This window comes from Eulemur rufifrons, chromosome 27 (genome assembly GCF_041146395.1).
Source record: "Eulemur rufifrons isolate Redbay chromosome 27, OSU_ERuf_1, whole genome shotgun sequence".
NCBI classification, from domain to species: domain Eukaryota; kingdom Metazoa; phylum Chordata; class Mammalia; order Primates; family Lemuridae; genus Eulemur; species Eulemur rufifrons.
The window spans coordinates 14,623,500-14,636,968 of record NC_091009.1 but is presented as its reverse complement, the minus strand read 5'-3'; the positions used below and the strand labels follow the sequence as shown (position 1 = coordinate 14,636,968).

At 45.0% G+C, this 13,469-nt stretch overlaps 1 protein-coding gene across 4 annotated transcripts in view; it reads left to right on the top strand.

Annotated features, from left to right (window-relative positions):
* RGL1 (ral guanine nucleotide dissociation stimulator like 1) overlaps positions 1-10,750 on the top strand; it is a 220,252-nt gene extending 209,502 nt beyond the window's left edge. For all 4 annotated transcript variants that reach the window (XM_069459691.1, XM_069459689.1, XM_069459692.1 and 1 more), the window contains 2 exons: positions 5,832-5,946; positions 8,329-10,750. In XM_069459691.1, the coding sequence (XP_069315792.1) occupies positions 5,832-5,946; positions 8,329-8,516 (303 nt within the window). In that variant the 3' untranslated portion in view covers positions 8,517-10,750. The remainder of the gene's footprint in view (positions 1-5,831; positions 5,947-8,328) is intronic.
* The last annotated feature ends 2,719 nt before the right edge of the window (positions 10,751-13,469 follow it).

Sequence of the window (13,469 nt, the reverse complement as noted above, 5' to 3'; positions counted from 1 at the left end):
TTTAGAATTGAATTTCTGCGCACTCTTAGCAGTGTACTCCGTCGTAGCAAATTTTTGTCCTTTAGTTATTTGGATCAAACCTAGTTAATAAAGCAGATGATCAAGCTGGAAGTACAGTCTGGGTCAACAAGAAACTATGCTTATAAAATGAGACTGGCCTTTTTGAGGTTCTTGTGAACACTGTGTGTTTCTGAGGACAATCCCAGCATTTTAATAATGGCTGCCTTTTTGGAATACAGACAGAGCCTCTCCTGGCAGTGACCTTGAGTGTATAAAGTCTGGTATATTTATAACAAGAATAGACTCCTTTGTTTATAGGAGATCGTAAATTGAAAATAAGACTCTCGTTTGTGGCAGAATCCCACAGCGAATTCCACATCTCTCCTCATCTTCATCACTCACCTCTCTGAGGGCGCAGGGAGTGTGCACAAGCTCAGGTCCCAGTAGGACATGAGTGGTATGGAGGCACTGTCTTCATGTTTCAAAGAAAACCTTTGCTAAAGCATTCACTGAATAAATAAAATATTGACACTTACTGTGTGCTGGTCATTGGTCCAGGCTTTGGGGGTAGGAGATGAATGAGACATTTCTGTCTTGGAGGAACTGATATCAAAAAAGGAGCTCACAAAGCGTTATTCACAATGCACCAAATCCTCTAGTGGAGGCCAGACCAGATTGTAAAGGGCCTCACGGCCACACAAAGGAGTTTGTGTTAGTCCTCCAGGCAATAAGGTCTTATTGAAGGCTTGTAAGTGGCAATCAGCTTTGCTGAGTAGAAAAGTAACTGGCATCGTGGACGCTTGTTGCTGGAGCGTGGGGGTAGATGGGCGGCGGGGAAGCAAGCTAGGAAGTTGCTGTCATGTTCTGTGTAGGAGGCGATAAGGGCTTGCAGGACGGTCACGTGGCTGGAGATGATAGAGATTTCCAAAGGCTTTTTTATGCGGTAAGATTGTAGAATCCATTCTTTCGTCATCAGCCTTGTGGTTACTGTTGTGGAGGATGAGGAAGAGGGAGGACCAGGCTGTCCAGGCAGCGTGGCGGTTAGTGGGTGCGTCAAGTGAGATATGAGGAGGCGGTTTTGAGGGCGTTTAAGTTGGAGGTAGCAGTAGGACATGCAGATGGCGTCGCCTAAGGAAAGGTCAGAAACGTGGGTGCAAGGCTGGCGCTGGGGTCCAACGCTGGGAGTCATCCAGCCCCAGAGGGTGAATAGGGTCTTGTGTGGGATGCGTGTAGGATGAGCAGAGCTCAGGAGGTAGTGAGGAAGGGGCTGATCAAGGAGCACCCGTGGGGCAGGAGAGCCACAGGGCAGCCAAGGTCATCGGTTGTCATTATCACATTTTCAGCGTGGTCTGTCTCACGGCTTCTCTTACATATGCCAGCCAGAGAGGAGTTCCGCCTGTATAACTAACTACGCTGTCTCTGAATGACAGTGTGGACCGTTAGCTTCGGGACATGCCTGGTCAGCACGTGCTCTGTCTGGGGAGAACTGGGAGCGCTTGAGGGGTCTCACGAACCCCTACTGCCCCGTAGGGGGCTTGGGTTGTGCGTGCTGAGTGCTGGGATGATCCCCCTACCAGATGACCCCCCCCCCCCAGATTCCTCTTTCCCAGCACCTGGGCTGCCTTTGCGAGAGTCAACGTCTTCTGTCAACCCCTTCCTGTGACCTTTTATAGTGCACAGGTGGTGCCACTCACCTTCCATAAGAGTCCCCCAGCCCATCTCCCAGGCTTCTTCTGGACAGATGACACACTGGTCTAGGAGCGTCCTGCACATTAGTGGGCCTTCTAAAGAGAGACTTTAATCCACAGGGATTCCCTTTGCGAAATTTATTATACGCATGCCGTTGACCAGAGGATGGAAGTGAGGCAATCCAAGTTTAGCCTAGATTAGCAGTTCTCAAACTTTTTCGTCTCAGGACCCGTTTATGCTCTGAGAAAGTATCGAGTATTCCAAAGAGCATTAGGCTATGTAAGTTGAATTTAACACATCTGATATTGAACTGAGAAATTTTCAAAATATTTATTCATTGAAAATAATGAACACATTGCATATTAATGTAAATTATATTTTTAAATGAAAAAGATATATTTTTTTCTAAAAATTACTGAGTCAGAAGAATAGCATTGTTTTACATTTTTGCAAATCTTCTTCTGGAATGGTTGTTGAGGTATATTGTTTTGGTTGAAGTATGTGATGAAAATCCAGTTATACACAGATAAGGAGTTAGAAAAGGGAGGAATATTTTAATGCCTTTTCAGATAATTGTGGATATTCCTCTTTGTGGGTCAAGATTTAATAAAATTAGTAATTTTTACTGCTTCATCCAGGACATTTTAAAGTGAAACTGGCTTTCCTTTCTTTTGTTTTTGTTTTTACTCTGAAGGATATAAAAGGATATAGAAGGATATAGAAGGATACGATGACTACTAGTGTAGTTAGGTACCACTGCGTTGGTTTGTGTTAAGGTGCCAGCAGTTTAATCCACCATTGCTTGTTCAATGACAATGCAAATGTCAACAAAAGCAAGAAGACAAACAGCATCTCAGTATTACTATGAAAATAATTTCGATTGCATGGATCCCCTTAAAGATCGCAGGTACCCCAGGGGCCATGGATGGCACTTCTGCTGGCCTAGAGGACTTGCTTGGCCAGGAGCAGCTAGTGTCCCCTGAGCCCCAGCCTTTCAACAGAAAGTAGGAGGAGCAACACTTCAACCCTTGTGAAGTCATCTCCTCGGTGACCGTGGATAAATGTCTCCCACCAGCATGTCCATAACTCTTTCTAAATGACCTTTTCTCCCTTGTGTCAATCACAGAGTCAGTCTCCCCAGATCCCTTCACTAGGGAATGCAGTATTTATGGTCACAGGCAGGTACAAGAAGGTGACACCCACGCGTCATTCAGTACAGTAACCACTAGCCACGTGTGGCAGTTGAGCGTTTGAAATGGGAATGGTCCAAACTGAGAGGAGCTGTGAGTGTAAAATATACACTGATTGTGAAGACTTAGTACTAAAAAATGTTAACTGTCTCAACAATATTGATATTGTTTATATGCTGATTATTTTGGATGTATTGGGTTAAATGAAATATATTATTAAAGTTAATTTCCTTTTTTTAAAATTTTTTTGTTTACTTTTAATGAACATTTACCACCAAGGTTTACACGTTGCAAGTAAAAAAACAAAACAATCTTTGAAAATAGTGTTCTGAAACCTGCATACCCATTGTAAATGGATGCTCAATGATTATTGGCCAGTTTTTAAAATCCTAGCTGTGAATTCAAATTTTTCAGCGACTGAGAAGTACTGACTATATTACAATGGTAATTCTTGAAAATGTTCATTCTCTTTCAAGTATCAGCTTAGATTAGAGATCTAATTCTATCTTTTTTTTTTTTTTTTTTTTTTTTTTTTGAGACAGAGTGTTGCTTTGTTGCCCTGGCTAGAGTGAGTGCCGTGGCGTCAGCCTAGCTCACAGCAACCTCAAACTCCTGGGCTTAAGCAATCCTACTGCCTCAGCCTCCCGAGTAGCTGGGACTACAGGCATGCGCCACCATGCCTGGCTAATTTTTTCTGTGTATATTTTAGTTGGCCAGCTAATTTCTTTCTATTTTTAGTAGAGACGGGGTCTCGCTCTTGCTCAAGCTGGTCTCGAACTCCTGACCTTGAGCGATCCACCCGCCTCGGCCTCCCAGAGTGTTAGGATTACAGGCGTGAGCCACCGCACCCGGCCTAATTCTATCTTCTTAAAACCTTTACACAAGTGGGACCGTACGTCAGTAAGAAACTTGGGAGGCACAAGAATACAGGGTTTCATTTTCAAATTATGAATTATTTCATAATTCATAGTTATGAATTCATAATTCATAATTTCATAACCTAGAAGCCATATCTAAAACTAGTATCAGACTGTGAAAATTCAATTAGAAATCAAAGGTTAATTTACTTTTAAAAAACTTTTTAACTCTGGCTACTGGAAACTTAAAATTAGACACGTGGCTCACATTCTCTGTCTATAGGACAGTGCGGGTTCAATATGTCAGCATAAGGGTGCACGACCCAGCTGTTCATGCCGATCGTAATCATTTGTTCCCTTCAGTAGCTTTCATGGTGCAAAGTAATAAACACCCAGGAAAGCCCGTGGCCGTCCCGTCCTCATTTGGACACAGCTGGGGAAGTTTAGGGTAAAGAGAATGAGGCCGGCCTGACTATCTCCTTATACAACTTGAGTCTGCCTTGGCCTCTCATTCGTCCCAAGTGCTGTCCTTCCTCCTCCCGTTTTCTGCTCTACTAGTCTAATTTGACCCAGCTTTGGCAATATACCCTTCAGACCACCAAAAACCGTATTTTTCTCCTTTAGAATTTTGTGTGCGCAGCTTTTTCCCTTGTAAATAAGTACGCCGGATGTTTTGGTAACAGTCAAGTGAGCAAGATCTGTGTGTCATACAAGGACGCCATTGTGGTGCATGTTGTTTATCGAATCACAAACACCAGCTGCTGCCCAGGGTCAGAGGGCGGCATCTCGGCACTGCCATCCCGGGGCTCACAATGGCAGAGTTTCTTGGAGGAAATTAGACTGTGTGTGTGTGTGTGTGTGTGTGTGTGCGTGTGTGGCTTTCTCCCTGTAGTCCTCTTACCTGCTGGTGAGAACAGCTTTTATTTTTAAGTAAGAATAATCAGAATTTTCATTCACTTCTTTCAAATTTAAAGAAATCACCCAAGATATAGTACGTATGTCAGCCCTCTTTCCATGTTGCCCTGAACACCCTGCAAATAGTGGGTGGGTGGGACAACATCGGAATTGGGGGTTAGGTAAACCTTTGCTTGTGCTTTTAAAACACTTAGGAGCTGATTTTTATTGGAGCAAAATTTACATACAATTTACATGCCCAGATCTTAAGTGTTCAGTTTTTTGAGTTTTGCTAACTATATACATCTGTGTAACTTACCACCCCAAGTCTAGATCCAGAACATTCCCATTCCCCTCAAATTTCCGTGTGCCCCTTCCAGTCAGTGCCCCCCTTAACCTTGAGGTTAGTTTTCTAAAGCCACAGGTCAGTTTTCCCCTTTTGTGAAAGAATGGACTCCAATAGTGTGTAATCTTTGTTCTGTTTGCTTTTGCTCGACATGATGTTTTTGAGATTCATCCACATTGTTGCACACGTCAGTTCCTAGTTCTTCTCAAGTCGCTCAGTCGCGTTCTGTTGTGAGTAGACAGTTTCTTTGTCCGTTTGCCTGTTGATGGAGATTCAGACTGATTGTAGTTTTTAGCCATTATAGACACATCTGCTATGAATGTTTGTGCACAAGTCCTCTTGTGGACGTACGTTTTTATTCCTCTTGGTGAACAGGAGTGGGATCACTGAATCCTGAGGTCCCTTGTGCTTTCGAAATGGTCAGTGGGCAGAACTGTAGCTATTTTCATCCCCCAGGTCATAACCAGGGCCACAGAGGCAGTTCTACATGGGGGGATGATTTGGGCCCAGCACTGATAATGCTTCACGTTTTCACAGCCCCTCACGTATATTCTTTCATGGAACTTCAAGCAGTGCTGGGGCGCCAGGCAAGGCAAGCCTTCTCTCCACGAGAATAGTGGAGGATGCTGCGATTCGGGGATTAGGTGACTTGCCCTTCATCTTTCGGCCACGAAGTGCAGAACCAGGACTAAAATCTGGGAACGCCCGCTCTGGGTCCCATTCTCTTTCCACTAGTCCATTCTTCCTGGAAAGGCACGTGCAACACAAGACAGCAAGAATAAAGAGGCTCAGGAGAAACCTTTCGGGAAACACATGCAGCTAAATACTTTACAAACCCGTTCATTGTCGTTGCAGTTGACGAGTCAGGATAAGACCCCCGCGGTGATCCAGAGAGCAATGCTGAAGCACAACCTGGACTCAGACCCAGCCGAGGAGTACGAGCTGGTGCAGGTCATCTCGGAGGACAAAGGTGGGCGCGCGTTCCTCCTTGGGGCAGGCTGTCAGCGGCGTGTCCATAATGCTTCCCGATTTAGAAGGCAGAAAATGGATACAGGGTCTTTTTTATTGGAATCTAGTGTTGGTTTTTAATCCTGCAGAAGTGAACAGCCATGCCATCAGCTTGTAGAATTAAACATCTCAAGCTGCTCCCCCATTCCCCGACTCTTGTTTGTCCGGCAGTTTTGCTGAGAATTCTCCTGCCCATGATAAACTCATCAAATGTTTTTGCAGGAAGTGGTCGCTCCCCGCGTCAGGAGGTGGAGGGTACGTGGGGAGTCTGTTGGGTTTCGTAGATGGCCACGTATGTCCTTTACCCAATAATGTGTTTCCAAGTTGTATGTGAACCTGAAACTTAGCAGTTCCTGTGTTTTCTCATTCAGTTAATCATTTGTGAGAGACTTTATTCATGATCCATCTGCAAATAGCAAAAGATTCTTTATCTCACACTGAGGCAAAGAACCGGTGCTCTACGAAAGGCCTCAGGACGCCTGGGAACACATTGCTTAAAGAAATCCCTTTTATGAAGACTCTGGGCAAATAATCACCCCTGAATATATCTATTTACTAATTTGAATTGGGTTTGCATTTCTTGAGGAGAAAACAGGCTGATGCCTCTATATCTTGTCATGTCATAGAAAGTGGCTTGGTCAGGATAAATCTCTTCTCCAAGTGCAGAAGGAACAGCAAATGTCATTGACTGAGGCCAACCCTTTCCAACGACAGACTTGCAAAAGCAACACCCAAGCATCTTATGCAGGGCTCTGTGCATCTACAAGCAGTCCTTCCTGTAGATGCAGTGAAGATGTACACAACTTGGGGTGTGGGATCAACACGTCACCCATGGCTCCATCTTGGGCTTAGAGGAGAGTGGCTGAAATTAGAATAGTATCTTTGCCTAGAGATTGAAAGCTACAGCCTCTGAGAAAATCCTTTTTCAACTTCCTCTGAGAAGTTTTCTCATTTCTCATTTGCTCAGCTGAGCCCTGGGCTCGGGGGCAAAACTTTCTCAGTTATAACTTTCTCAGTTAATGTAGTTCCAGTTAAAATCTTAAGCCTGAAAAGGGGTCTCAAGTTTTACCTTGTCACCTACAGCACAGCACTAAGGTGAGGCCGGTGGGGCTAAGGATCAGGAGTCCCAGGGAGCAGCCTGGACCCAGCTCTGCCCCCCAGCTGTGTGGTCTCAGGCAAGACACTGGACCTCCTGGGGCCCTGGTCCTCAGTTAGTGAAAGGGACACAATACCCTGCGGGTTCCTCACGGATCACAGGGCGGGTCTGAAGATAACAGGAAGTAACGTACCTGAAAGTGCTTTGGAGAGACGCTAAGTGATACATAACCGTGAGGAATATTATTGCTGACCCAGGAATATGTGGGCAGGGGCATGGGGACACTTCCAGGGGGTTATTCTTTATGCAGCATTTGTGCATAGAATGTACCAGAGTCACTTAGGACTGATCGCATCAGTCTTGCTGCAGGACCTCAGCGTTTAAATCTAACTTAGGGCTCACTTTGTCCAGTTCCACGACCAGATGCCCCCACATCCCACTGCCACAAAGCTTGATTCGCATATTTTACCTTTTTTATTTCCTATTTGTTTTTTCACATACCCATTAACCCCAAGTGTTAAATATGATATACCGTCTTTTAAAATTAAAGTGAACCAAATTAACTTTGCTTTGATAATTTCATATTACACTTGGGCCAATCTTTCTTGTGAAGTTGCAGCTGTCTAGTTGGGAATCATTGAAGTTAACAATCGTTTAAACGTGAGCACATATATGCTGTCTTACATGGATGCTGTTTAATGTTAAAATGCAAGCTCTGGACAAGGCAGTGACTCCACTTGGGATTAATTAAAAAATATTTTGATATTCCAAGCAAAGAGTTCTGGAATGTTATAGATTTTCTGGGTTTTTTCCTTGTCATTGGGTTCTCTTAGTCTTTGAGAAAATCTGCTTACTGGAGTGGAAAATGGACTACAGGAGGAAGGAAACCCGGGTTCTAGTTCCAGTCCTGTTGTTCATTAGCTGTGATCTTGAGAATGTCCTTCAACTTCTTTTGGCCTCTGTTTCCTACTGTATTTTCTTCTAGCTTTAACATTCTGTATTTGAACATTTAGTTCATGCGGTGAATTTCTAAAATCAGTTTGTACTTAATTTTTTTAATTGGGATTGTGACATTGTTAGGACCAATTTTAGGGGTGGTATTGGTGATCATTGTCTGGTTTGGGTCACATCCCAGGGATGAAGGTCCATCGTCCCAGCTGTGTGTCTGGGCAAGATTTCTATCCGCCACTATCAGTGCTGAGCTAACCCACACAAGCTGACTGCTTTTTCTTTCCTGATCTTTTTCAGAACTCGTGATCCCAGACTCGGCAAATGTCTTTTATGCCATGAATAGCCAAGTGAACTTTGACTTCATTTTACGCAAAAAGAACTCCATGGAAGAACAAGTGAAACTGCGCAGCCGGACCAGCTTGACATTGCCCAGGACAGCTAAACGGGGCTGCTGGAGCAACAGACACAGCAAAATCACCCTCTGAAGGGAGGCACCGCGGGCCCTTTGCCTGCCAAAGGCAGAGTGGGGCTGTGAGCAGGCTGTGGTGATTGCAATACCATCCAGTGTTAGAGGAGCATCGGTGCGGTCAGCAGATATTTATCGAGTCCCTATCGCGTGCAAAGCACTACGGTAGGCATTATGGGGAAATGAATTCGACATGAAAAGGATGAACGACTCACTGATTCTCTTTGACCTATTTGGGACCAAAATGCAAAATTATCCACATTTGTAAATATATATATGCACACATATTTGGTATGTATGTGTATATATATAAATATATAAGAGGGACTTTATGGGATATTCTGGACTACGGAAAAACAAATTTGCACAATGGCCTGGGAAGCTGAGGTCACTTTTTACAGGGAAATAGAAGGAACTGAGAACCTCGTCTCCGATCTTCCAAGTAAATGAAATCAGTTCTGGGAACACAGAATGTCCTTTGTGCCAGTATTACAAGAAGTCCAAACTTTATTTTTATAAAGGGAGAGGATTACTTTCTCAATCAAGTGCCACCAGATAAAAACAACTGCAGAGGCTGGAACTGCCACAGGCCGAATGAAAGGCCGCTGTGGAAAGGTTTGGATGAGTCCGTGGCCTCCAACCTCTGCCCGCATCTGCCGCTTTCTGCCGCCCCAGGGAGGGACAGGAGGAGCTTCCGGTCCGTCTGCTCCACTGGTCTGGCCGTCACGACACCGCTGGAGTCAACACAAGCCCGTTTAGATTTCTGGCAACCCCACTGTGTTTCTGTTTTCTCCCCTAAAGGAGATAGCATCATCATTATTGCACAAGTAGCCGTGTTCTTTGGCAACATAGCCAGAAAAGAAAGTGCAAAGGAATGGCGACTCATTTGGATTCTTATCTGTCTCGGAACGTCACTACTTCATTGCCTTTTCTGATTGCCTTTTGCATGTCCAGCTGTATGTCTGGCGTCCTCTGCCATCTGGAGCCTGGTGCCTCTATGTCATGTGCAATTTGTTCCTCAGGTGTGGAAGTTTCTACTGCGATCGACTACATTTGATCATTTTGAGCCTGTGAAAGATGTCTTAGCAGTGGTTACCCTGATAATAGCCCCTTGGAAGGCGTTCCGGGCTGTTAATAGCATCCTATTTGACTTATTAACTTTTACAGCAGTACTGTGCCCAGCCGTGGGGAAAGAAATGGGGCTTCATGTATGATCTAAATCATTTCTCAAAGAGGTACATTCTTCCAGATGGAATCAATAACTTTTTTTTTTTTCCAGGTCCCCCCACTTGCTACCACGCTGTCACTGTTAAGTGATGTTTTTGTCTCTAGTAACACCATCACGCTCTCCCTTCCAAATCTGAGCTGCGCTGGGGTTTGAACTAAAAGCCATATGTGGGATATTGACATGTATAAGAAGCACTTTCAGAATGTTGTCCTTTTTAAGAAAAAATTCTCAAAATACCAGTTTTTATTCCAAAAATAAAAAGAATGAACCCAGAATATGAAGTGCAGATTGTAACATGGAGCTTTTTTTTTTTTTCCCTAATCTTGTAATACAGCTCCCAAAGGTTGTGTGGGATTTATGTTATGTAAATAGCTACGAGAATTATGCAAGAAACACCAGGGAACGTTTAGAGATTTGTGGCAATGGACCAAAGAATGAGCCAGGAAGTCCTCAGATTTCCTTTGGTCTTTCTAGGAGATTGGAGTGTGCATTATATAGACTGACTGGTTCCAACTAGGCAAAAAGCACTTTCTTCTGTTTGCAAGGCTGGTCCAATTTGTGCTTCTGTGCTTGGCGGACAGATGGCCAGGTGACGGCTATCATGGAGATTGAAGTAAATGTAGCCTCAACCTGATTGTCTTGGTGTGAAGGTCAGAAGGAAAATATAAATCTATTGTCCTGGTTTAGGGTGTGGCTACCAAGACATACATGTTGTGCCCATGTGCTCACCCTGTGTATTTATACTGTATATGTAGAGTCTAGATTTATATACTGCAATGTAAAAAAATATATATATATATTTACCTTTTTTAAAAGACAATGGAAATTCCAAGTAGATAAAACGTAGCTTCATTTATTTAATGACACTTTAAATGTCTTAAACCTGTTTCCTGGTGGACATCCGGGTATTGCTTTCAGCTGCTCGCATGCTGGTCTTTCTGCATCTCCCTCATCTGTTTACCTTTTGGTTAAACTAATAAACTGGTTTGGGACTTGGTTGGCTTGTGCTGCCAGAGCCAAAGGGATTGTATCTGGAGTGTTAATCAGGTGGGTTCTGGGTTCCAGGTATGTCAATAAGCCTCTTGGAAGCCCACTGCGGACCACTTGGCGGGAGCAGAGGGGAAGCCAGTGGCAGAGGTGGGAGGGGCCTTCCCACTGGCAAGTGTCGTGAGTCTTTGGGGCAAAGAATGGTTTCCTGAGGGAAGTGGAGTCTGAGCTGATGCTGTGCCCAATTGCTATCCTTAGGAGCCATGCCGTGGGGACAGTTTCTATAAAATCCCACTTAGAATGAGGATCCAAGGTAGCGCTTTACCTTCCAAGAGCCTTTCCCCCACCCTGCAATGACTGCCATCTGCTTAATTCTTGAAACCTCCCATGGTGCCCTGGAGGCGGGGAGGACCTCTGTGGAGAGAGGAAAGGCATTCCCAAAAGGATTAAATTAGTAATTCTTGTAAATTACTCCATGGCATTTCCCAAAAGTCATTCAGTCCAAGGCCAGCTTCACCTAACAGAGGCACAGTGTTGTCAGTTGTCCTATTGTTTCCAAAAAATTCCCAGAATTATTTTCTAGTGGATTCCTAAATGGACCCGAATTATCCAACTTTCTGGGCCCTTGTGGAATTTTGAGGGAGCCAAGTAGGTGTTTTAATAATAAGAAATTAATAATATGAGGTGGGCCAGGAAAAAAACAAGGATTTTTGTCTTTGGTACTAGTTCACTATTTTTTCAAGATCATTCTAGAAAACTATTTCTCCTGTTTTGCCTCTTTGGAGGAACTGGGCCTGGTAACTTTTTGTCTGAAGGAATAATGTCTTAAAACTTCCTTCTTTGGGGCATTTTTAAATTCTGCATGCAGCATAGGACCATTAGGAGGCATCCAGTATTGCTTTATGTGTCCCAGTTCCAGTGGTGGCAACAAGGTTCCCTGAGGACAATCCTATTTTTCTACAGATGCCTACAGCTATGTTAGGGGATGCTTTTTTGATTGTGTTTTGCATTACTGTTTCCCCTAGAATTGGCCTTAAAATTCAATACCTTTGGAAGGGATGTATAAGGCCAGTCTGTGCTGAAGCAACAAACCAAGACATCTCCATAACTTAAGACAGTTTTAGTTTTTCATCCGTGTGACAGTGTCAGGCAGCTCTCCTGAGTGGCTTCCTCCGCAGTGGCTCCAGGATCCAGGAAACTTCCATCTTGCAGCTCTGCCCTTGCAGTTTTTTCCTTCAAGTCACCATTGTGGAAAAGAGAGTGCGGAGAACTCACCACTGTTTCTCACTGCTTGAGACCAAAGTGACACGTTTCAGTTCTGTTCACAGTCCACTGGGCAGCCCCTGGCCCTGATCTAAGTGCTGGGGAGGTGGGGAATACAGAACACCTGGGGGGTTGGTGAGCACCGTTCCTGCCACAGGGGGACGCTGTCTTGTCCCCAGGGCGCACAGGTTTGTGCATCCTCCCGCAGTCATCAGCAACGGTGTCTGGAAGAGATGGCAGTGAGGACTTGAGATGGGGCTAAACAGGAAGAACTGAAGAAAGAGAGATGCTCAGAGTAGTAAATTTAATTTTTTTTAGAATTAGCCTTGATCCATTTTTTTTTTTAAAGACAGGATCTCGCTCTGTTGCCCAGACTGGAGTGCAGTGTGATCCTAGCTCACTGCAACCTCAAACTCCTGGGCCCTAGCGATCCTTCTGCCCCAGCCTCTTGAGTAGCTGGGACCACAGGTGTGCGCCACCACACCCGGCTAATTTGTAAATTTTTGTAGAGATGCGGCCAGCAATCCTCCCACCTTAGCCTCCCAAAGGGCTGGGATTACAGATGTGAGCCACTGCGCCTGGCCTAAATTTAACTTTAATTTTTAGCATGCAGTCACCTCATCACCAGTGTGGTCCCTACATGGACAAAGCTAGGAGCTACTTTACAGATGTAGTTGTATGTCAAGTTAAAAAAAAAAAATAGAAATCTAGGAAATTTAAAGTGTTTACACATAAACCACTAGATCAAGTAGGAGCCAGGCAAATTTAATTATTATAGAGTCGGAATTTGGAAACCATTATTGGATGTGGTTTCTCAACATCTCTACCCAGAAACCTGTGTGGAAGCGATTTGCTTATTTCACAGTTTGAGGAATCCAATTATGTGATCGTAAGAGCTTTAAGGCACCTTACAAATCGTGTAGTCCGTGGCCTCACAGTACAGATTCAGGGCTGAGGCCCAGAGCAGTTAGGTTGCTCCAGGTTGGGGGCGGAGCTCCGAGTGATCAGACCCCACCCTGTGCGTGTCACACGGGGCCAGGCGCTGCCTCGGCAGGCTCTCCTGAGGGACACTCCTCCGCAGCCGCGTGGAGCTGGAGAGAAGCCCTGGGAAGGCGGGCTCCACCCCCAGCCTTCCAATCACGTACATTCACACAAGCTGTCCTGGTCACGTGGGCCTCTGGTTGGTTCTTCGACGTCTCCAAGAACTATCTGCAGCTGGTCAGATCACAGCTCCCTGTCACGCTGAGCATCATTCCATCTCACAGGTGCAGAAACGGGGCCATAAAGATTAGCATTACTGTGAGTCGGCCCCCCAGCGGGGATTGGAATCGTTTCTGATCCGTAGACTTGGCCAGCCCACAGGGGCGGTGCAGGGGGAGCCTCCTAGCTCGGACGGAGGAGTTAATGATAGGGGTGCGGGTGCCACGGGGACCTCCCGCTGGGCCTGTGTGCACCCAGTTCCCAGTAGCCAATCGCTTTATCACAGGTTTCTCG